Source organism: Corvus cornix, chromosome 1, assembly GCF_000738735.6.
Source record: "Corvus cornix cornix isolate S_Up_H32 chromosome 1, ASM73873v5, whole genome shotgun sequence".
Taxonomy (NCBI): domain Eukaryota; kingdom Metazoa; phylum Chordata; class Aves; order Passeriformes; family Corvidae; genus Corvus; species Corvus cornix.
The window spans coordinates 53,459,507-53,485,136 of NC_046332.1; the positions used below are offsets into that span (position 1 = coordinate 53,459,507).

Sequence of the window (25,630 nt, forward strand, 5' to 3'; positions counted from 1 at the left end):
ACATTCTAAAACTAAAATTTTATTTTTATCAGCTGTCAATTCCTTTCTACAATAATTTCTTAGCAATAGGGTTCAAGTATTTTTATGGTCAGTATTCATGAGAATATCTATTTACAAACCCTGCTTTCTGTATTATTTCAGTGCAATGTAATTAGCTTTCAGCTGATGTTTTGCAGTTATGGTAAACTATTAGTTGGCAGAAAAACATACTGTAGCTGTTAAGAATGAAATAAGGCTAAATATTCTTAGGAAATTAGTTTAATTAAAATTGAGTGTTTTGAGAGTCCTTAAATCTTTTGAGTAATTGTTTAAATTAAAATACAAAGTAGCTTGGCTTTTATGGGAGAGATTGATCTTTGTTTTAATGAGTTTTGCTTATTTTTTGTAGTAATAGTATGTAATAGATTGCTATTTGAAAAGAATTTTAAACATTTTTTTCACTAAGGTTTGAGAATATATTGACCACTATAAATGTGGTGTTGCCACAGTAATCAAACTGGATACCCTTCACCAAATATATTTCAGATTAAGTAATAGTTCTGTTTGAAGCACAAAACCAGTAGATGATCTTTTATATTGAATGGGTTCTAAAAATGGGTTTAAAAGATCTTCTAAAACCTATTAATTCTCTCCCCATATTTTTAGAGTAAATCATAAGCATTCATGAGATAGTTTATCTTTATAAGCAGAATTAGACTCTGGGTTTAGTTACATTTTTCTTAGTTTCCTGAAGAAGAAAAAAAGGCCTTGAGATTAGCAAGAGAAGGAAAATAGGACCTACTAAAAAAAAAAAAAAAAAAATCTTTATTTTGGTGACTTTTATTCAGTCCTTTATTAACCCTAGGTAGAGTTAAATGTGGTACCTGAGCTTGGAGTTGACATGTCCATGGAATTCTTTGGAATTCTGTTTCAGGAGGCAGAGAAAGCTCCTAGAATACTGGCAGTAGATAAAGGAAATACCAATAACTGACCTCAAGTTTTTGCTACAGCTAGGCTAGGTGCATGTCTTGGTGGGATCCTAGAATATCTTACCTTGTATATGTTTTTGTCTTAAATGATACATATGGAAAGCTTATTTTTCAGGTATTTGTTTCTGAAGTAGATTTTGCATGCATGTTGAAGCACTTTGATCAGAATGGAACTGCTGCTATTTATATCAGTCTTAATACACAGAGTGTTAATTTTTAACCCAGGGGTCATGATCACAAGATACTATGCAAATACTTTACTTGGAGACACAGTAATTAAATCACACAAAACCTTGGAATAGGGGGAATTGGAAGTATCTTTTGAGGAGATGGTTGTTTCTCTAAACAGCTGCTAGTTAGACTACTTCAGCAAGCATTATTCTTGAAGTCCTGTTAACCATTGTTGCTGTGTTTCTGTATGCATTCATTGAATACAGACATGCTAAATGTCTAGCTTTCCATGTTCTGACTGTAAAAAGGCTCAGAAACCCATTGTGCTGTACTATGTAGTACACGAGAACAAATACCTCAAGCTTTGTTGTTTTGTTGGTGGATATCAGTGGCTATTTAATGACTGAACAGAGTTTGTTACATCATTTTAAGTAAAACTACTTTTTTTCCCTTAGGGACGAAACCCTTTTTTTCTGGAGCCAGCAATAATTATAACAGTTACTGATGGAAGTAAATTAACTACTACCAGTGGGATACAGGAAGAGGTAAGATCTAACCTCTGGTTACAGTGATGTGTACTAAACATTATTTAAACATTGATATTGTTTACAGTACGAGTGTATTCCTCAGAATAATGCTCATCAATAGCTTAAACTTGCTTGTGTTTTGAAGTAATTTTATGCAATAGCATTACAGAAAAACAAAACTTTTTCCTTACCTCATGCAACAGAAACCTGTGGTACAACTGTTGATCTGTTTAGTAGAATGAGTTTGTTATTTCTGTCTAGGGAATTCATGGTTTTTCAAATGTTAGCAGAAGGAATTGATTTCTGTAAAGTACGTATGTCTTTAATTGGTTTTGATAAAAGTTCTTTATGTACAGACCCAAGTTAAAGTAGTGATTTCCCAAAGGATGTGGCCACTAGGGAGTATGTGAAACATGTACTACTCTCACACTGAGTTCTTAAAAAGATTATAATCAAATCAGTAGTCCTTATAATTCAAGATAAGAACTGAAGAAATATATTCCAAATTGAATCTGTAGAGCAGTTTAAAATTGAGATCTGAATATACTGGAGTACCCACTCAGACATCTGGCTAACTTAGAGGTATAGCAAATGCTGAGGCACTGAACTATTTTAACTCACTGGCCGTTTTGAATTCTTTCCTTAAAAAGATGAAAGTGGTCACAAGGGATAGGATTGGTCTGGCCAGCTCAGTGCCCATAGTAAAAAAAAAAAAAAAAAAAAAAAAAAAACCAACCAAAACAAACTACAGCAAATGCCTAAGCTCATTCCCTTTTCAGGGAAAAGGTTAATATCCAAAACTCCATTTTAAAACTTAAGGGGAGAATGTAGACTACTTGTGCCTGTGCTGCACCACATTTGACTGTACAGATTAACTTGTACTTTGCTGTTCATTAGTGACTCAGATTTCTCCTAATAATGTATTATATTGCATTCTTACAGCACTTACAGAATTTGTCTGTATGAAAAGTGGTATTTGAGTAGTTTTTGTAATATATCTGACTTAAAGGAAGAGAATTGCATAATTCTGTGTGGACTCCCAACAAGCATAGCTAGTAACTGAAAGGGAATTCCTGGATCACAGTAACAAGTAGGTTATCTGTATGAAACCTCACTTCCATCATACTTTTTTTTACCCAATAAGCTATTTTCAGATTAATCTGGTGGTTGAATGGGTGCAGTACAAAATACTGAGTAGACTAGAGTAGTGTGACGCTTTTTGAGTCTTTTGCAACATACATGCAACATCTGTTAGCAGCAGAATACTATTTTGGGTAATCTCTTAGCTGTGTAAGTCCTTCCTTGAGGAGAATAATCTCTGTTGTCAGATGATGAGTAAAATCTGACACTGACATACTGGAGTGAAGGACACCAAGGTGCTCAGAGGGTGAAGCAAATAACTTCTGGGTAGAGGCTGAGAACTGGGTTTGTTCAGTCTTCAGAAGAGAGGACTGGGGAGTCCTTTACCACCCTTTGCAACAGCTTAATGGGGCAGGGAGCCTGTCTTTTCCTGGAGGTACCCAGGGCTGAGATGAGAGGCAACAGCTGCAAGTTCTCCAATGGGAAATTCTGATTGGATATCAAGAAAATCTTTAACTGTGTGGGTGATCAAACACTGGGCATGTTGTCCAGTGGTTGTGGAGATGGGAAAAGCTGCATTGGACAAGGTCCTGAGCAGTCAAAAGCATCTGGACTGTATAACTTATGTCATGTGTCCCTTCTAGTGTATGCAGTGCTATGATTCTATGTTACATTTCCTTTCATCTTCATTATTCAAAATGATTTAGGTAAATTAAGCTCTTTCTCTAACAAGAGTCAGGTCTTTTTTATAGCCAGCCAGGGTTTTTTTGTTCCTTTTCCTTTTAATGTGGGTACAACTTTTTCATGTTAGTCTTTGCAAGAAGACATTTTCCTAGAGTCAGGCAACCATTTGGTCATATATTCACATCTTTAAACTGTTGTAACTTAGGTTGAGAAAAAGAGCTTTCTGGTGACTGCATTAATCTACTAAATTTAGACTTGGCTCATGAGCAGTCCTGACTGATAAGTGTGTGCTACACCCAGAGTTTGTGTTGTGATCATGTCAAATTGAGCCCAATGTTACAATTTTGTGATTATTAAATTACATTCTAGAAATGCAGAATTTGCTCTAATAATAGTGAATTAATGTGAGGGTTTTTTGTTATAAATAAGCCAATGTAAAGGTGTTCCATTCCTCCAGAAGGCGGAGTAACCACTTTTCTTCCTGCAAGACAAAATGCAAATTTGTTTGTATGCTTTTTCATATGTATGTACTGGGTATGTTTCACACCCAGCAAAGAATGCGATTTTTTTTTCCCCCCCTTTTTTTTGCCGTAGGTGTATTGGTAGGAACATTCTTAACACTATCAAAGAGGAACAAAGCATTTGAAGGGCGCTAATGTCTTTCAGGGATGATCTTTTGCTGTTGTCAGTGTGTGTCCTATTGATCAGAAATTTTCTTTGTCTCCATTGAGTGTCCTTTGCAGTTACCTCTCAAGTTGGACATGCAGAAATGAACTAGAATTAGTACAGGAACACCACCCTGGAGATACAGAGGTTCATTGCTCCTCTTTGGTTACTAACAAAGCTTTTTCAGTCACTTTCAAATGTCCTGTTCTTTGGGTTTGACTTTGGGGAGGCTTTTCAGAGTTGGTGTTGGAAGTGATCATATCCCACTGGCTATCACAACGTTTTTACATCCTAGCATCGACTGAGGCAGTATATTTTTAGTTCTTTTAAGACATATGTTCAAGAGAACCAACAATGTTGGGCTTTGGTGTTTTGTTGGGGTTTTTTTGGAAAGCCTGTGAAGCCAGCATGGAACCTGGAGGCAAGTTTTCTCAAAGCTTTGTCATTCAGATGAACATTTGCATTCTTACAAATGCAATCAGTTTATCACTATGCGAACACTGTCATTTACCCTAGTGTGAAGCAGTCAAGCTTAAACCCTGTTCCAGAGCTCTTGCTGAATTCTTCAGATGTCCTGTTCCTTTGTGGATTTTAAAATGTTTGTTGCACATAGAGCCTTACCCTTCAGTGAGTGCTTCCTTGTCTCTCATGGGTGTGGTTACTCAGACTGAAGACAGAAATTATATTGTCTATGCAATTTTCTCCACCTGCACAAGTCAGTAACATTTTCGGTTCTGTCCCTTCTGGCACTGCTTTTTAATGCACCGGTGCCAATGTACAGAAAATTACCAGCATCAGTTCTATGTGTTCTGCGTGGCCTGTTGACCAGACCCTTCCCTGGATTCACTAGTTCCAGTCAGAACTTGAGGAGGGGATGGGCTCATACTATTGGCAAACCATCATTAATTAGTAGGTCTCATGTTATGGATTCCTTACGGAGTGGCTTTTGCTTCTGGCCTGATCCTCCAAATTCAGTCTTAGCCCTTTCTTCATCTTTTGTTAAGCAAATGTTTAAATGCTTGAAGGGATTTCTTATTCCTCTTTATATTATGAAATAACATACTTTTCCAGTTTTACAACTGCTGAGCTATATTCCCTTGTCCTCCCTCTACATACCCTCTAAGTAGCATTTAACTTGTCTGCAAGACTGAAATGGAGTTATTAGCATATTGATACATTCTGATGATTATACAAGCAAAAAGCATAAGCAATGCTGCTTGGTTTCTGTTTGTTGCTGTTCTTCGGATCTTCCAGTTATGAGAGACTCTAACAGGAGGAATCTGTGATTTTCATGAGACTTCATCCCGCAGCTGTTTGGCATTGGCACATTGATCCTTCCCAGAGCTGATCACCTTGTATTGCAGTTGTAACAACTGTGACAAGTGTCAAGGTTCTGCTTACTTTGAAGAATAATCAGGAGCTCTAAATGCTCCATTATGTTTTTTATTATAGTTCCTCCAGTTAAAAATTTTGATTTCTAAACAAATTCTGCAAGAAATGTGTAAATAGCATTATATTATTATATTATTGCATATTATTAAGAAATATGCAAATATCATTAAATGTATGTTCCCATTCTTTCTCATCCTTATTATTCCTGGTAGCAGGAGTTTTTGGGTTCACAGCACTTGACACTGAGCTCCAGAGCTCTTGATGTGTAACTATATCAGCTCAGTGAGTACTTGGTTGTGGTTAATGCTGGCTTTGGAATGGCCAAGTACATCATGACATTGACATGGTGTGTCAGTTGACCTTGGTGTCTTTGGGATCTCCTTGAGTTATCTCCCATGGAAGAACAATTTGTGCTTATGTGTTATAACTGCATAGGATTGTATGGAAAAAGATGTGAAAACAATGTTTTTGATAACTAAGTAGAGTTTATCACTCTGTCAAGAGCTGATGTTCTCAGCTGGGCTTGAATAGTTACCTGTCCTTAGTCCTGTAAGCATTTGCTTGGAATGTGGGATGTTTGTCCTTTTTCTGGGTACCAGAAGAGCATGCAAGGAAGGTTACTTGCAGATAGATTTCTTTTTTCTAAGATTTTTCTTTTTTATGATACAAAAAGAGAAGTTGACTGTAGGCATATTTTTTAGTGCCTAGTCTTCTAACAACGTTTTATGAGATTTCCTGAGATGGAGCTGCCTGCTATTACTTGGGTACTAAAGCTTAAGCAATGCTATTGCTGCCCCTTCTAATGGATGAGCCCATATGTGCAGCCATTGCCAGAAGATCATTACTGTCTTTCTCACACTGCCCTGCTGGTGCAGAGTGCTCTAATGCTTATCTAACTTTTTTCATCCTATGGTCTCTAGGATCCCCTTTTTTTTTTCTCTTCAGGATTTTAGACTGTGCTGCTTCTTATGATTGCATTAATGTAGGTAGAAACAAGGACTGAGAATAAACAAACCTGCTCACCAATAGCCTTGTACTGAAGAGATCTTCTAGAACATTCTTATCTTCCACCCCCTCTTAGTTCTGGAATATTTTACTTGTCTTAAAGGCAGGAAGAGTGGCATAAGGCACACGCTGATATCTCATTGTAGCATTGTGGCATTTGGGAATGGTAGGGCTTCTGTGTGCTCCTACAAACAAGTGATGAGACAAAACAGCTGGTTTCTAGTACTAAGCTGGGAGGACACTTGTCTTTCTACAGTCATATGTTGAAGACCATAGCTGATAAATAACCTTCCCTTAATTAGTTCAGTATACCTGTATCTTTCATACTGGTTGTTGAGAAAGAGGAAAATGTGTGCATGCCTTCATATTAAAATATGCGTGGGGAAAGAAATGAAATGCAAGATGTAAAATTCTAGGCTCATCTTAGTTTCTGCTAGGTATGCAGTTGCTATGGTAATACAATACCAGTTAAAAAAAAGTAACTGGAGGTGACAAGACCACATTGCTAATATTGGTGAATGAGGTGGTTTGAATCTATAACTTTGCCAGTATAAGTGTAAAAGGATATTAAACTTAACTGGAATTAAATTGTGGGAAGGTGAGGACATTTGATTTGATGATGATTGCTTTGCATTTTGTCCATACAGTTTGAAAACATTTCTGATAGCAATATGTACGTAATGCAATGGCCAGCTTCTGATTACTCTTTGGTTTTGCAGTTCTCTCCATAAATCCAGCTGAGCCAAAGAAATGTTTTGGAGCTTGAGGTAAACTGAACTCGGGATAGTCTTGGTGCAGGATCCAGTGGGATACTTTATATATAAAAATATATATAGTAAAAACCAAGTATATGTGCTGCCCGAAGAAAAATAATGCTGTTACATAGGTGTGTTTTGCAGATCAAATATACTCTTTGGAGATAGTATATCTTCAGTTAGATCTAAGTAGGCAAGCTTGAATGGCATTCCTTAATAGCCCCAAGTGAAGATGGTGGAGTGCTTGCAATTCAGTCTCCTTATAGTCAGGATTCTGGGCTGTTTACTAAGAATGTGGCTATTCTTTTAACTTCTTTTAACTGAGTTTCCATTGTCAGGCAGTCTTTGTGGCTCTTTGTGTAGAGGAGAAAGACATGCATGTCAATCAGTACTAAACTAGCTGAGTTCCCTTTGACCAATTTCGTGTAAAACATGAAACATCTGGGGAAATAATTCAGTTCTTACTTGTACTACTCTGTGCTTGCATAAGCAAAAAGGAATTCAGGAGGAATCATCGGGTGTGCTGAAAAGTCCAAAATATTCTGATACTTGGCCACATGTTATGAGTAGGCTTGTTGTGCTTGTTCATAGCTTTGAGATTGTATCAATAAATTGATTGCTTTTCAAACATTAAGGCATGTATTTTTCCCAGTATGAGATGCTGTAATTATGTAAATAGAAATAGCTGAGGTATCTGGTTTTGGAAATCAGGTTTTAATACTTTCGATACTTTTAATACTTTATCTCTTCGAAATAAGCAAACAAAAGACCTTTTTTAACAGCTTTCTGTAAATTCTCTAATACTATGAACTAGAAATGAAGGCAATATGTAATGAGCACTTACGTGGATTTGCATCAAGTTTTGGAACAGACTAGTACTTTCTTGCTAGGATTGAGCTGGGCTTGAGAATTTGAATGCTGCATGAGAGAAAATGTTTGAAGATGTGTTGAGTTTGCTTCAGCATGTGGGCTTAACCCCCTTGTATTTGGTGTGGTAATGGAACTGTTTGCACCACTTGAGTCATTGCTTTGGGGATTTTTTTTTCCCCCTCTTTTGTTGCTGCAGTGCTCCAGGTGAAATGAGAATTTTGCTTGTGCTGACAATGGTATCATCAGCCAGGGATGTATAAAATTTTCTGAAACTTGCAATTACTTGTTGCAAAGCTGTCTGCTCAGGGCTTCTGTAGCTGAATGTCTGGATAAGCTTTCTTTTTACCACTAGTCTGTGTGAAGTATCTGCATGCAAAAAGCATCTAGGATCTTGTGAATGCCTTCTGCTGTCCTTTAGAAGCTTTTCTCATTGGGGTTAACTAGGTGTAAAACTGCTGCTATCCCAGGACTTCCAGGTGTTCTGTTAGTGTGTCGGGCTATTGCTGTTAGTGGTTAATAAATGTCCTGACCATTGCTGTATCTCTACTGTGGCATGTTTGAAGCCTGACACTTGAATCTCTTTACTGTCTTTTCTGTGAATTAAAGTAAAAAGAGATGCTTCCATGTGTTTGGTATCTTCAATATTCTGAATTAAAACTTTTGAGTAGTTCTTCCCAGAGGCAATACAACAGCACATGGCAAGCAATTCTTCCTTGTATGTGTAGCTGTGGCTACTGTTAACACCTTCTTTTCACTTAAAGCACAGGCATGAGTTAATTCTGGGATATACCCAAATTATCTAAAATCTTTGATTCTGTAACATAACTACTGCATTAGTTCACTTGAAGCTGTTATTTGGAGTAGGTAATCCTGCCTGATATACACTTAATTTTTTTAGCAGCTATACCCAAGCTATATTTCTTCCATGAGAGTCTTGGATTAACATTGCTTTTTTGTTCAGTGGTGCTTATCTTGAAGAATTGAGGAAAAGTACTAAGCTAAGAGTGGGCCTGTTCTGCAGAAAACTGAACAAAAGAACACAACAGTGAAGCTGTTTTTATTGCTGAAATTCTAAAGAAAATACTGATTCTGAGTTTGGATCAGTTTTTAAAAGTGGTTATCACTTGATTTGAGGTTCTCAGCATGCATTATGTTGCTCTGAAATGGCCAAGTCTTGATTAAATGATGGATGTCTTGGTGGTAATGTACAGTACCTGAATGAAATTATTAAATGTGCGTGGAGAGAGAAGTGTGCTTATATAGAGTGAATTGCCACTGCTATGTAACCTGAATTTTTTTTTCTTTTAAAAGCTGTGTATTCACTGATTTAAATTCCTTTCCAGCTCCATTTACCTCTCAATTCCCCTTTACCTGGAAGTGAGTTGACTAAGGAGCCCTTTCGATGGGATCAGAGGTTATTTGCTTTGGTTCTTCGTTTGCCTGGTATTACAGCCCCAGAATCAGAGCAGATGACAGGCGTACCTGTGGATGACTCTGCAATCACGCCTATGTGTGAAGTCACAGGAGGTGAGCGCCCTTGTTTCCTTTGACAAGTCATTACTTTCCAAAGTGCAAATTAATTCAGTTTAGTTCAATTAATTGTGTGATTCCATGTCATGGGATAAGGATTTCTAAGTTCTTCCAGTACTTGTAAAAAATCTTGAGACTGATATAATGCAGCTAAAGACACTTACAGCATTAAAGCTACAGACAATTTAAATGTAGCCTGTCTTGGAAGAGTGAATCTACTTTCTTCAGAAGTTTTTTGTGAGAGAACTTACTTTTTTTTTTTACTACACCTTGGCGTTGCAATTAGAAATTGTAATAGAGTCTGTTCTGCAGTACAGTTTTGGTAAATTCCTGTCACACTCTCTTCTAAAGAAGCCAGAAGTGAAGGAAATGGGTTGTTTCAGGTTTTTTCCCTCCAGAGCATGCAGAATGCCTTTCAGAATGCATAATTCTGCAGAATTGATACTTGTCTCAGTTATAGATCATATTGTTAATATCTTAGAACATATTCCAGATCAAACTCAGGCACTGAGTTTATTACGTTTTAAAAATGTACTTATTCTTCTGGTGCATCAGAGGGGACCTGATAGAGAGGAAACAAAGGGCTTTGAAAAGTATTCCAAAAGGATTTGATTCCACTGCTTTCTGGCTGTATGTAGGCTGTTCTGGCAAGTTCTTTGACTGAAATTTGTGGGCAGTTTAAGTGTTGATGTCTGTCACAAGGGGGAGCCCATTATCCATGAATGCAACCAAGAATTTGAGCTAGTCATTAAGGGTTGAAAATACAAACATTTCCAATGAGGCGTTTGTCAGTGCTTTACTAGGCTGCCTTGCTGCTTAAAGAGGGAGTGTTCAGGAGAAGCATTAAATCAGTGATCCATACATAAATCAATGTGTATGGTGGTTGAACAGTTTTAAATGATCCAAGTTAACATAAGGGCAGAAGCACTGAAGAGCTTTAACCCTGACTGTTTTGTTCCAGGTCGATCATATTGTGTGTGCTCTCCAAGAATGCTGAATCAATGTCTTGAGTCATTGGTGCAAAAAGTACAAAGTGGAGTGGTAATAAATTTTGAAAAAGCTGGACCAGATCCCTCACCAATTGATGGTACTTGAAATTTTTTACACTATATATCAAATAATAGGGATGACTGTCAATATAACTCAGTGAACTTAATGTAGTAGTTGTCAAGTCAAAAGGGTAACTATTGCAATTTGAAAGACTTTACTACCAAAAGGACCTGCTAATTCTGAAACTTTGTAGTATTTCAAAATAACTGGCTGTAGCTGCTAGACACCTCTGCATTTGGTCATACCACTCAGGTGGTCTTAAATGCATTTGTTCATGTCAGGCATAGTTAAAGGGGTTTATAAGTTTTAAGCAGTTTTCAACCAGCTAGAAATGAAAATAACATGATCTGGAAAGACTTGGTCTTACCCTTTTTTCTTCAATGTAGTAGAGTGGCTGTGTTAAGAGTCAAAATAGCAAATACACGTGTGGCATTAATTTCTCATTCTAAATGGCTTAGCTAGGTCCCTCTCTAGGATGTTACTGAGAAATCTGTGGGATTTTTAAAAAATTTTACTTCACTGCAATAAAAAGTCCAGCAGTATTAGTCGTGTATATCACTTTTTTAATGCTTGGATTTGAAGGTTATCTGTTAATGACAATGGAGGAAAAAGAAACTGATTATTATGAAGGGTTCCAGAAAACTGGCTTTCTGGGCTCTCATCCTGCAAACATTTAATGCTTATTTGGTTTCTCAGTCTGTGTTTTTGCAGAAATGCTTACTGTCAACTATCTGCTATTCTTAGAAATAATATTAACTGCAGGAAGGGCTTCCCTGGGATTATAGTTCCTTAAGTCTTCACGGAAGTTATTTAATCCTCTTCTTGAGTTTTAACATTATTTTGACTCAAAGCCTTTTTCTTCTGTAGATGGGCAGGTGGAGATATCCAGACCCTTTGGACCCCAACCCTGGCACAGCTGTCACAAACTTATCTATGTCAGACCAAACCCTAAAACTGGGGTTCCTATAGGTCATTGGCCTGTTCCTGAATCCTTTTGGCCAGATCAAAATTCTCCAACACTGGTATGTACTGAAGATAAAGTAAAGGGTTTCTGCATGAAGGAATATTCCAGGATTTCCTATTCACAGATTTTTTTAAAGTCTTGAAATATGTATTGCTTTGTAGCAACTGTGGGAGCAGTGTGATCCAAGGAGTCACACATGCAAACCTGTGTTGCAGTTATCCCTATAAATTACTGATGAGCAAATAATATGGGGTTTGCTTTTCAGTAACTTCGAAGCATTAAGAAACTGCCTGTAACAGATTTTTGACCCAGTACATGTGATTGAGTGTTTGTTTGAACCCTGTTAAATATCAAATGGTGGCACTTGGTAAAAGTCTATCAGATTCTATTGCCTCATAGAGGGTATTAATAAAAGATAGTATGATCTTGACAATTTGAATCCTTGTGGTAGTTCTGCTTTCATTCGAGCAAGTGAATATAATTTCATCTGCTGTTGTGCAGTGTAGCTACGCCTTCAATTTATCCAAACTGAGAAAACCTCAGCTTTCTAATTACTGCCCACAGAATTAATTTATTTGTTCTTTTTCACAAAAGAATGTATGCCACTGCTGTTTGGTCTGACATCTAATCATTAGTATAGTATAATGCATTTTTGTTTCTGCTAATATTTTAAATAATTAAAGTAGAAATCCTGCAGTAGTGTAATGGTTATCTAGATTTCATTATGATTTTTATTGAATTTTTGTGGCTTTTTTCATATGAAACAGATGTGCTGACTAACTCACTGAACTTCTAGTAAATTTTATCTCTTGGTTAAAAACAGATGAATCCTTTGAAATACAGGTTGTTGAGGAGTGATGCAAGTATGAAATTTTAGTCATATTTACAGGTTTGATATTTTTTGACATCTGTGGCCACATTCATTAAAGGATGTGGATGTCCTTCTGAACTACAAGCAAGCTAGCATATATGAATAAAAGTGAATTTTCTGTAGTCATTAAAAAGATGTCATTGTGTACTGGATATTTAAAGGTTTTTTTCGTAGAAAAGCTGGTCATGTAGAGTCAGTACAGTTTGCTACTCCAGATCTTAATCAAGATTGGTAAAATAGATCTTACTAAGTGAAGAGTTGTTGAATTAAATCATCTAAAAGCCTGAAGTTGACTTACTCAAATGGCAAAAAGATTTTTTTCTCTTGTAGTGTGTATAGCTCTCATAACTATAAAGCACTGTCATGTACAGCTAAATTCTTGTTGATATCAATTGAAATTTTGCATTGAACCTTCCTCATGCAGTGTTGGGGAGCTAAGTTTGCTGATGGTGTTTCAGGACCTGTATTTCAGTACTGTTAAAACATAGCACATGTTGTAATCAGTGTGTGTGTATGTATGTAGCATATCTTGTCTGCTTAAGAGTTCATAGTTAAATACTTGACTTTTCCTCCCTGTTACCTGATCCACAGTGGAGTTGTCTTAAACAGTTCTGTCCTAAGAACTTAAGTCTGCTGTGGCTAATGACACCATCAAGGCTTTCTTAAATGTATGAAAGTCTGTTGGCAGATCAACATGTAAATGGCTGCTTCAACTGCTCAGAGGTAAAAATAGTTCTTTTATCCAGCAAAGGATTATTGGACTTCTCAAGTCTGAGTAGTCAATTTCTTTTGCAGCCTTTTTATTCCTGGTATAACTTTGCTGGCTTGGTGAAAAACTCCACCACAGCTATTTATTAGTCATATTCTTTGAAGAGAATTGCTCTTCCTCCACTTGGTTGGGCCTCCTATTCGGTTTGCAGTTGGACAGCACACCTTCCTCAGGGTGGAGACACTCAAGGCAAGATCAGTGCTCTTGACAGATAACTTGTTTGGGTGGCTTGTCCTAAAGTGAAGAGCTTAGAGCTTACACATAAAAGAATTGCTTTCAAGGTGAAGTGGTAAGAGAGTCCAAGGAACCTTGTGTTTCTCTACTTCATCTTGTGTATTTGTTAGTTACCTTTTTGTAAGGAGAGCAAATGGAAGAAGGCTTCCCAATTAAGCTCTCCCTCAGATCCTAGTGGCCTTGAGGGGAGGTTCAGGGTAAGTATAAGAGCTTGCATTCCTCCCTTCGGTGGAAAGTGTACAGCTCCAATTTTCATCACACTAATAATTGGCTTTCCCTTCTGGCAAAAGAAATTTCAAGTTGTTAACTTTCAGCTGAAACTTGAGACACAAAGGCCTTTTTCCTATGATTAATGAAAAGATTAAAAAATCCAAACACTGAAATTCCTTGAATTGAAATAACTTTTTTCTCAGGCCTAGTTAAAATGTGAGTTTTTAAAGTTTGGGGTTTTTCTGAATTCATGCTGCTCTTGATCTTTATAATTGCTGAATTTGTAACTGTTGAATTTGCCAAGAAGGAAAAGTGCCTGGGGAAGTCAGCAAATGCAAAAGTACAGCACCTCTTTCTGTTGGGAATGAAAATGGACATGTCCCAGAGAAGCATTGAAGGTGTTTTTTGTCCCCACTAGAACTTACTTCCATTTGCACAGCTTTTGTGTAAATGCAAGAAGTCTTAGTTGCATATTGCTCTAGACTTACTATGTAAAGTAATAGGCATTTATTTAGAAAACAAGATTCCTTCAGAATAAAACAAGTGCTAACATCATACATTGCTTAGGACTCATTAACAATAAATGAATCCTGTGTTGAATAGTTTCCTTAAATACATGTATTTTCCAAGAAGCTGTATTACTTTAGTTGTCATAGCACAAATGCCTTTGAATTGTTGTGTGGCCGTATTAACAGTGGAATACTTTGTTTAGCCACCTCGCACATCTCATCCTGTGGTGAAATTTTCCTGTACTGATTGTGAACCGATGGTCATTGACAAACTGCCTTTTGATAAATATGAATTAGAACCTTCACCACTGACCCAGTTTATCCTGGAAAGAAAATCCCCTCAGACCTGCTGGCAGGCAAGTAGAGTGCATGCTGAATTGAAGTTTTTTATGGAATGCTGTTTTTCATATATCTTATTCTATAATCAAAATAGGATGTACAACTTCAGAACACAATACTTGGCATGTGAATCCACTGTAATGTGTTTTATTGCAGGTGTATGTGAGCAATAGTGCAAAATACAGTGAACTTGGTCATCCTTTTGGTTACTTGAAAGCTAGTACAGCGCTGAATTGTGTGAATTTATTTGTGATGCCTTACAATTACCCGGTCCTGCTTCCACTGCTAGGTAAATAACACTTCATACAAATTTTCTTCTGTGGTACATAATTGAAACATTGATGTCATCTAAATAGATTACTGCAATTAATACCAATATTAATACCTGGAGAATGGTAGAATCAGTGATTTGTTCCACTTGTCTCCAGTTGTCTGGCCTTCATGACTCAGACTCAGTGTGTGAGATGATTTACTTGATCATCATTTCCAGATACATTTTGGTCTCATTTTAATTGTTTTAAGAGCCATTTTTCCTAATCTGTTACCTCAATACCAATCCAATTAGATGATTTATCAGGTTCCATTTTTGGCTGCAGAGTTAATCTTGTGTGTGTACGTTTGGTTTAGTTGTATATATGTTGAATTGCAGATGCTAATTTAATCATTGAGAAACTCGCGTTTCTTCAAGAGTTTATTTTATAGAATCTTCTTTTTTAGAAAAAAAGATGTAATGCTGTCTAGACATGCCTTTCATTTTGTCACTTTGCTTTTTTATAACCTTTAGATGACTTGTTTAAAGTGCACAAAGCAAAGCCTACATTGAAATGGCGTCAGTCGTTTGAAAGCTATTTGAAGACAATGCCTCCTTATTATCTTGGGGTAAGATGACTGTGTTAAAATTTCTGGTTTCTAGTTGTCTTTCCACTGGGGATGTAGTCTCTATTTCAAGTAGAATATATATTAATTTGAGAGAATAGTTCAACTTCATACATAATGATAGTGTTTTCACTGGAGTCCTGTGGAAGGCTTGAGACCTGAATGTTATGAAATTTTCTTAATTTCATGATACACTGGGACTTGTTTATAAATGCTATTTTTGTTAACTGGTTCTGTATGAATGGAACTATTTTAAACCAACAGAAAATGCTGCCCTGAGAGTATTTTTTTTTCTTTTCAAACTTTCAGAACCTCAGGTTCTATTTGAAATGGGTACAGTTAGTTGAAGTATGTATAAAGTTAAATATGACCATGCAATATATTCCATGTTTCAGCCTTTGAAGAAAGCTGTGAGAATGATGGGAGCACCAAACCTTATAGCTGACAATGTGGAATATGGACTTAGTTACAGTGTCATTTCATATCTCAAAAAGTTGAGTCAGCAGGTAATGTTGAAGCAAAAGAGCAGTAAAAACTTACTCTGATAGAAGGATAATCTTTAAATACTCAAGTTCAGTGGCTTTGAAGGAAAAAAGAGCAGAAAGATCAAGTTTATACTTTCCCATAATCAATTAGCAAAAAATAATTTTGTTTTTTGAATTGAAGGAAAATATAACATTTAAATACAGACTGTATAAGCTGAACTATAGAGACAGATACAGAAGTACAAATGGAGGGTTTTTTCTATTTAAGGAGCATATTCACTTGTGCAGAGAGTAACATACTTTTATCCAAAAAAACCCATGTTGTCTTTAAAGATGTTTTAGCATTTTTTCAGAAAATAGGGATTTGTGCTTGATGCATCAGAATCAAAGTGTTCTTTCTTTGGCTTGTGACATGAAGTGGAAAGTGTTTAGTAAATGAGATAACTGACATAATTGAGAATCTCAGATAAGGCTATAGATATAGACGTGACAAGTGACCATTTGAACTTGTTGACCGTGTTCAGAATAGCGCCTGAATCTTTGACTAGGCTCAAGCATTTCTGCCCTGCTACCTCCAGTTTTGAACTGTGCATGTTAAGCTTTCTGTTCAAGATTAAAAAAATGTAGGCTTGAAACTTCAAAAAACAGTAGTGCCAAGGACTTGTAACTTAGCAAATGAGTTTTTATGGACCAGCTTTTTCTTAAAACATTAATATAAATTATTATTTGAGGAAGCAAATATCTTTGTCTAGAGCATATCCTGTTAAATCATAATCGTATTGCTCAGTATTCTGTGAGCTGATGTCTCAACCTAGACATCTTGGACTCCTCTAAGATGTAGTGACATGCACTGCAAATTGTACTTACAGGTTTTCTAACTTCTGAAAGGCTCTGCCAGTAAAGAGTCAGCATTCTCAATACATATTCAAATTTTTGAGTAGTCTATAAATTTATGTGAAATTGCAAAACAAAAACTGGCAGTTGTGTTACTAAATTCCTTTTGGCTCTTTTCACTGTATTCTACCAAAAAGCTGGCATTTATGAACATGGTTAATTTGGGTACAAATCTAGCATAATATTGGGGGTTAGGTCTGTCTGGTCAGCCAGTTGGCTATTATCATATATTTCACATTTATTAATGTTATGACTATTTGTATTGAGCTTTAAAAAAGTTGACACCATTGGGTGACTGGTCACAACTACAGTTGTGGGAGAATCAGTCTTGTGAGAGTTTGACTGTTCTCTACAGTAACAGCTGAACATTATGCAAGTACAGATAGATCTGCAGAGAGTTACTAGTCAAATTATGGCATTTTATGAAAATAAAAGCATTGCATGCATATTGGTGCTTAGATACTGTAACGGGCAGCAGAGGAGAAATATGCAGAAGACCTAGGCAGAAAACTGTTCACTATATTTAAAACTGTAGTAGGCATTAAGTAGTTATGTATTAAGCACTCCTTAAGCGCTCAGCCTGGTTATGGTCATCATAGTGTGTTAGGACATTGTTGAATCTTGTAGGTAGGAATTTAAAATGAATAAGTCTGACTAATCCTTTTAAGAGCATATTGTCAATTTTATTTATTTATTTATTTCAAATTAAGGCCAAAATAGAGTCCGATAGAGTCATTGGCTCTGTAGGCAAAAAGGTAGCGCAAGAGACTGGAATTAAGGTCAGAAGCAGATCACACAACCTGTCTATGGCACATAGGAACGATTTTCAACATCTGCTACAGGGGATTACTGGGGAAATTCCTCATAGACCTCTAGACCTCAATATGAAGGAGTATGCTGGGTTCCAAATAGCTTTGCTGAATAAGGTAAGCACCACTGTGTGTAATGTTGTTATTTTCAATATACTTCCATTGAAATGCTAGATATTGTTTCTTACTTGGCATTAATTGGAATTTCATTTTACTGGAACCATAGGATTTGAAACCTCAGACATTTAGAAATGCTTATGACATACCCAGAAGAAATCTTTTGGATCAGTTAACACGAATGAGATCTAATTTACTGAAGAATACTCGCAAGTTCCTCAAAGGACAAGATGAAGGTTAGATAACAGTTTATATTTTGTCTGCCTGTGATATGATCATTGCTAAAATATAACAAATAATGTAGTTCTTTAAAATTTGGTGGATGCCTGATACTGCCATTCAACTGAATGATTTTTTTTTTTGATGCTTTTTCCTTATCTTATTGGAGGAAAAAATGGTGAGGACAGAGAAGATTGCTAATTCACTGCTCTCTCCTTAACTCCACATGAGGAGACTTGGGCTTTTACACAAGATTCCTTGTTCACTGTTTTTCCTAACTTTCATGGATGTATCTGACAAAAGAACAATCACAGGGCAGTTCTGAACATTATGATCTCTCAGTAGAAGTAGACTGTGAGCAGTAGAAAAGGAAGCTAGCTCCCTGGGTGCTGCCACTGTGATTGTTTTGCCTGTTGAGCCAACAGCAAATGGTTCAGTAGTCTGCTAATTTATTCCTTTACCTTTTTTCCCATGTCTTCTGGCACTGCTTTGTGGCATCTAATTGAAGATGTTGAAATAAGAGTGAGAAGGGCAATGCAAGTGAAAGCTTGTGTTACATTAGTGCTGTGAATACTTAGGTCAGATTAGCATCTGTACATTTCACATTACATTATTGCTTTGTCAGAGTAGTTGTTCTTCAGGGAGGAGGACTAACTCATGTTAGGGGTTTTTTTTCTGCAGTTTCTTCTAGTGTATATTTTTCTGGATCAAAGGCTTGGCAACTCTAAAACTAGAATAAGTTTAAAATCAGCTCCTATGGGTTTTTAAGAATTTGTTAATTTACAGTGGTCAAAAGTTACCCTTGCTCTGGGACAATATTAGTCCTGACAATTAAGTTTTGGGTGGCTACAATTAGGCAAAGTTATGTCAAAGCTGTGTGCAGCATGGCATTACTTTTTTTTTTGTAGTAATGTTTTAGTTCTGATTTGTTCCTAGTGTGTTTTTTCATCCATTGCTCTGTTGTAAATTTGGGACACATTGGAAAACTAACATTCATGCATGACAACTATTGCTTATTTCCTGTCATAATGGTAAATCCACAAGACATGTACTGATTCATTTAAGCAAGTCTCCTGAAGTCAAAAGTGTTATGAATACTAATTTAGGCTAGAAAAATGGTGAGCTTTGCACAGCTGTTTTGTTAATGCATATGATAAAAGTCTGAACACTGCAGATATGAAATGGATATAGACTAAATTCTCATAATGTGAGCAGTCCTGGTTATTAATTAACTCCTCTGTTATGATAGATCAAGTTCACAGTGTACCTATAGCACAAATGGGAAACTACCAGGAGTATCTAAAACAAATACCTTCTCCACTCCGAGAACTTGATCCTGATCAACCACGAAGGCTTCATACATTTGGCAATCCATTCAAATTGGACAAAAAGGTGACTTCTGTAAAGCTTTTCTAAAAACGTGTTGTGTGTGCACTACTGCCTACATTGTTCTTTGAGTAGTCTATTGGAGAAACCCTTTCAAATACTTGTAAAAATAATGGTTATTAGAAAGTGTCTCAGCTGTTCTTCTATCAGTAGTATCCTATGGAGGGCAGTCTTTATTGGAAAAGCAGTGTTATGTCTCTAAATTGTATTATAAATTAAATACTTGTCTCTAGTATAGCTAATACCTAATTGCCTTTACCTTTAGCTAATACCTAAAAATCCTTTACCAATCTTCCATCATAAAAAGCTTCCCATAACTTTGAGAATCTTGACTGTCCCTTTTATCCAAATCTGTCTTAGAATTGACCCAACTGTCAATATCATTTAGAGCTCTTGTATTAAATATGAGTCCCTTTGCAATTACTGAAAAGGAAGTTTGATGGCCCCATTCAGTTAACTTACTTGGCAGACTGCTGGATGAGGGCCTTAAGCACATTTATCTGGTCTTGGTTACAATTTAGAATTCCAAACATAATGGCATGTTATATGTAACTCTTATACATGCTAAACATTATCATAATGCAGAGCATTAATTGTAACTTACGGTACATGGTGTGAAGCTTAAGAATTCTTCCTGTTAAATTAATTACAGGGAATGATGATAGATGAAGCAGACGAATTTGTATCAGGACCTCAAAATAAACATAAAAGACCTGGAGAACCAAATATGCAAGGGATTCCGAAAAGGCGGCGTTGTATGTCCCCCCTGCTCAGAGGGCGACCACAAACTCCTCTGGTTGTGAATAACCACATTGGAGGAAAAGGGCCACCCACACCAATTGCACAAGCACAGCCTGACCTTGTTAAACCCATTGCTATTCACAAAAGTAAGTGAATCTTCAAAATCTTTAAAGTTTATTTTTTAGTTTATGTGAAAAAACTTTTTTGTGTAAAAAAATACTGCTGGCTTATTTGTCAAATATGGCAATTTTTTCCCTCCCCCTTGAAAATGAAGTATTTGTGTGCATCTGGGGTTATTTACAGAGTTCATAGTCGTTCAGATGGAAATCTTCCATATAAATTCCAAGTATAAACGATGTATTTCCTCTCTCCTGAGCAGACAGCGTAGACAGTGAGAAGGGTGTTCTTCCTTTGCCTGGAAATCCACATGCTCTAGAAGTATCACAGCATGAAGTTAATTTGAATTTTGCTCTAGTGCAGTGAAATCACTTCTCTGGGTGTGAAGCTGAGGGGCTGTATAACTCTTGCTCACTGTTTAGTGCTAAAGTAAACTTGGTCAGTTTGATTTAAAGGGGGAAAGACACCATGTCACAAAATCACACTTTAGAGGTATTTTTTCTTTTGTTGGTAGTCCATATAGTAACTTCATTTTTCATAGAATATATCTGTGATTTTTTTTAGAAGTCATTAATTGCCAGGAGATAGTGATGGGCTCAGTGTTACAATCCACAAACAGGTTTTCTTTTGCCTGCCATGTACAGTAGACTGTTTTAAGAGTCTAATACTGATCTGACTCATTGACTTGTATCAGATGATAAAGAATTTGAACCTGGCAAGTGTAATCTCTATTTTTTTCAGCATCAGAAACAAATAACGAAGCTGGAGTTGATGATGTCATTGAGAATCATGTTACAGACCCCCTTTCATCAGATGTTTTTCCAAATACTGTGGATTCAGAGTTTTCACTGTCCTCTTCACCATTCAATTCATTGGATCGACCGACAACTCATACAGAGGATGTAGGCCACGAACATTTAGGGAATAATTTGAATGTTGATGGGTTTTTGGAGAATCATGAGGAATCAGGTAGTAAAGAGCAAAGTACTGAAGAGAACATGACAATGTCTTCACCTAGCAAAGGGAAAAAACCAGTGCATTGCAGAAGTTCCAGAGAGATTAATATAGAGCTAAGAGCACAAATTATGAAAGAGATCCGAAAACCAGGAAGGAGTAAGTATGCCAAATTTGTTTCAGAAAACTGGCATTAGAATTAAACAAAGAATTCATGTTAGATCACTATTTTAGAAATGTACTGGACCATGAGACTGAAGCAAAATGAATTTAAAGCTGAAAAGATTTGTTTTGAAACATCTGCTAAGAACATCACTGTAGGAGTGATTAAAACATTTCTATACCTATCAGTGTTCATGAAAGTAATGTTTTTTATATCTGTACTAGAATTAACTTGCTGGGTGCTAGTAATATCCTAAGCTGCAATATCCTGTGTTTTTTTTTAATGTTTCTTCTCATTAAATAAGATGTTATTGCTACAGTTGATAGGAGGTACAAGTTTACAAAAACTGAATGAAGTCAGTTGCATTTCACTCAAAGCTATTATAACAGATATCTGTATAGGCATCTTTTAAATAACTGATGGTTTTTTTCTCTTGACCTTTAAGAATATGAAAGAATCTTCTTTTTACTGAAGCATGTACAAGGAAGCTTACAAACCCGACTGATATTTTTACAGAATGTTATTAAAGAAGCTTCAAGGTAGGTAACAGAATTGTATTATTCTTACAAAACTGCACCATGTAGTGCCATGTATAACTGCTGGACAATCATGCAGTTGTTTGAAAACAATGCTTTGCACTACAAGTAAATAATTCCCTATGAAAGAGCAGAAATGCATAAGCTTCTTGAGGTGTTGTTTGTAAAAGCTTACCTTTTTCCCTCAGATTTTGGCTTAAAGATGCTAGTAACTGTAACTGCCAAGTCCCTGTAAATGTGATGGACAATGGTATAGAAAGAGAAGGTTATTTTAAAAAAATCATTCCAATTAAAAAGTCCATGTGTGAGTGTACTGTTAATTTGAAAATGTATTGGAGCTGCTGATTACTGGGAATTAGGCTTTCAGAAACAGCATCTGCTCAAAATCTTGTCTTAAAAATAGTTTTTAAATTCAGGTATGCTCATAAAGATATGTCTCTACTCTTCAGCATACTTCATTCAGAGATAGTGTAGTCCTGTCTGAGAGTTTGGAAATGGAGGTAGCTTTTCACTGGAGAAGAGTGAGTTGATAAGGATTTAAACCCTGTGGTTTTGATCCTGGTAGAAACTGTTCTTTACAGTATCTGTAGACTGTCCATACTTAGCTTTCTACATGCTTTCTGAGAGGTAAAAAAGCAGAAATGTATTAGAACCAGTAGTGTTTGAGTTGCAGGGAACTAGTAATTCCAGGATCTTGCATGGGTTGTAAATATAGCCAGAACTTTGAGGCTTACTTCAGAAACCTCAAAGAATAGTTGCTTCTTATTCTCTAATCTGTTTTGTAGTAGTCAGCTCTTTTCCTGTGGCATTAGGCAAATTTCATTATTAAAAAACAAAGTAATTTTAGGAGAAAACCATGCTGAGAGTTTAAGGTATGCTGGATGTTGGACATTCATACAGATCCTCTAGCTTTCTATTGCCAGCTTGGTGGGGCATGTAAATTTATATAGATCATGCTCTTCCTATAGCCACAATTGCTTTATTGTGCTTTTGCTTGTTACATTGCCTGTAAGAATTGTTCTATAGCCTGTGGATTATATACTTCCTCATTCACATACAAAACCATACTGTTGCTCTTGGAGTTTGTGGCAGCCCTTAGTGGGGCTGGAGTTTTTGTGCCTGTAAAATTAGGCTTTTAAGAGCACCTGTAACTCTCATTTCTCTTGCATAATCTCTTTATTCCAGCTATCTTTAGTTGACATTTCTACAAAATTTGGCAGTGGTTGAGTGTTGGTCTTGGATGCATCAGAATTAAATCCCATCTCCTACCATAACTAATAGTTTTCTGTACCTACTGGTGGAAAAAGCTGGCAACTCTATTTGTTGACTGTTGCTAAACTTCAGTTTTTATTGGTTTGAGTATAGGAACAGCTTAATCTTTATCCTTGTCTTCTCTCCTTTGTTAGATTTTTATAGTGTTAATATTTTATCCACCTGGGTAACACTGCCTACAAACACTATGCAGTTCTCTGCCTCTTTCCTTATCCAGGCAAGCTATCACATTTAATCCAGGCTCCCTGCTCCCTGCAGGAAACATCTCTAGGCCCTCCAGAGTTGTCAACATAGTTTTGTTTTGGTAACTGGTAGCTGACTTTGCAATGCCATGGATTGCAATTCAAACTTGGAACGCTTTCTTTCCCTGCTGCAAGGAGTGCCATCTCTGAACATGGGCTTAGGAAAGCTCTTGATCATTTCAGCAACGAAGTTAATGTTTATAAAGAGTTCCCATTTAAATCTGGGGGTTAATCCACTATAGTTGTAAGAGGAGAGGAAGATTTCTGAAAGATCCACAGCTTTCAGCTTCCTTTGGAAGCTGCCTGGCCTGTAGTTTCTCTTTCAATAGCAGAAAAGCTATCATTTTTGAGAGACAATGAGGAAAAATGGAGGGGAAGCAGTACTTTGAAGTGTGGTGTGTCTGTGGGATACTGTGAACCGGGATATGGGTGTGTAAGGGGCCAGAGCATGGGTATTTAATGACAGAGTGGTTGGGAATGGGACCTTGTTTTCCCAATAGTCAAGCTGGGGTTGTGGGGAGGCTTGTGATCTGGAAGTTAGGGCAGGTACTATGTCTCTAAGTCAAAGACATGGACCAGGATGCCTGACTGGAACTAGAGGCTTCTGCTGGGGTTTAGTGAAGTCATAGGACTGAACTTGATATGTAGTTCAAAATATTTTCATTGCTGCCTATCTTTGAGCACATGTATGGCTACCAAAGCATAGGTCAGAAGGTGCAGAAAAGTTGCAAGGGGGAGGGGTTAGCTGGAAATAGCAGGGAGTTGTACTTCCTAAAGTGGGGGGGTAAGCAGAGGTAACATAATGGCCTACTGATCAAATCTATACAATTGATACAGAATAGAACTGCTGAGACTCCAGAGGTATGGAGTATGTATTTTCCTTTAATTTCTGTATTTTCCTTTAATTTCTTTCTTGAAGTTTCAGTTTGTATTGTTTGTCAGGAAATCTGCTTTGCACTGTGTAATGGCTGTTCCTTCACCAGTACGAACTTTGTTAACTTTGGTGAATGCGTCACGAAGGCATGCAAATAATCCCTAAAAGCTGTTTTCCAGCTTCAGGATTGTAGTTCTTTTGATGTATATTTTATTTCTGTACTTCAGAACTTTAGTTCTGGAAGCAACAAACTCTTAATTCTCTTTTTCCTGGATTTCTGAGGGCTGAGTGAAGTTCTGCAATGTGCTATAATAAACTGTAGTAAACATAGTTTTGTATTCAGTAGGTGGAAAGGCAAGTTAGTGGTTTACCAGAATGCTAGGAGACAGTGTATATATACATATGATGTATGTGTAGCCTCATCATGCACTGTTCCTGTAGTAATAACTGAAGTTTCCAGAGTTCAGTAAAAGTTTTGTCAATGATGTTTCATGTATTACTCTGTGCATCCATTATAATGCTTTGTTTTAAACCCAGGTTTAAAAAACGAATGCTGATAGAACAGCTCGAGAGTTTTCTGGAAGAAATCCATCGCAGATCCAATCAGGTCAACCATATCAACAGCAGCTAAGAAACTGCACACAAGAGAGAGCTACAGCAGGGCACTGCTGTTCTTACTTGCATTCATTTTTGACATGCACTCTTATCTCAAGTTCCTGTACCTGAAAGAATGAGAAGCTGCTCAATAAAATGATGAGAAGTATCCATCATCTTTTTTTTTCTTCACTTCTGTTATTTTTGTAATGTGAAAAATACTACGAGAACATTTTTATTTAACTAAATTGAGAACTTCTTGCTTGTCATGGACATAAGTGTCACTTTCCCTCAGGTTCTATTTTTCTTAATCTAACCTTCAAAACTATCACCTCTTAAGGTTGAACTTTGCCAAAAAGTTGCTTTGTAATTTTCAAAAAAAAAAAAGCACATACATTAAACAAGGTAATGTTTTGTATATACAGTTATTTTGGATATATTATTGTAAGTTGTATAAATGTATTTTGAAAAATATTTAAGAAAAGCACTTTTGTTATTCCATCAATAAAATCTCTATTTTAATCTTTGTGTAGGTTTGAGTACAGTTTTTATTGGAATGATTTGTTTTGCCTTCCCTTTCCAGTGCTTCTGTGTTCTGGTATCAATGTTAGAGAATGAAGAGTGGTTTTGTATCACTGGATATTCTGCTCTTAATCAGAGAATGAGTGAAAGAAAGCTAATGCTGAATTGCAGCTGTAGTAGGGTATCTTGTGTACTTTGCACTTTTGGTGACCAGCATAACAAAGTGATGTTCTGT

General features: G+C 36.6%; 1 protein-coding gene across 3 annotated transcripts in view; it reads left to right on the forward strand.

The window, feature by feature from the left end:
* Nucleotides 1-25,405, forward strand: part of INTS6 (integrator complex subunit 6) — a 40,874-nt gene extending 15,469 nt beyond the window's left edge. The window contains exons 5-19 of one of the 3 annotated variants that reach the window (XM_039567232.1): nt 1,595-1,684; nt 9,462-9,645; nt 10,610-10,735; nt 11,566-11,720; nt 14,459-14,611; nt 14,751-14,883; nt 15,379-15,473; nt 15,866-15,976; nt 17,560-17,775; nt 17,885-18,011; nt 19,244-19,386; nt 20,033-20,267; nt 20,980-21,351; nt 21,801-21,894; nt 24,817-25,260. In XM_039567232.1, the coding sequence (XP_039423166.1) occupies nt 1,595-1,684; nt 9,462-9,645; nt 10,610-10,735; nt 11,566-11,720; nt 14,459-14,611; nt 14,751-14,883; nt 15,379-15,473; nt 15,866-15,976; nt 17,560-17,775; nt 17,885-18,011; nt 19,244-19,386; nt 20,033-20,267; nt 20,980-21,351; nt 21,801-21,894; nt 24,817-24,910 (2,328 nt within the window). In that variant the 3' untranslated portion in view covers nt 24,911-25,260. Of the gene's footprint in view, nt 1-1,594; nt 1,685-9,461; nt 9,646-10,609; nt 10,736-11,565; nt 11,721-14,458; nt 14,612-14,750; nt 14,884-15,378; nt 15,474-15,865; nt 15,977-17,559; nt 17,776-17,884; nt 18,012-19,243; nt 19,387-20,032; nt 20,268-20,979; nt 21,352-21,800; nt 21,895-24,816 lie in introns of all 3 variants that reach the window. The other 2 variants (XM_039567226.1, XM_039567238.1) reach the window with 2 other exon arrangements.
* The last annotated feature ends 225 nt before the right edge of the window (nt 25,406-25,630 follow it).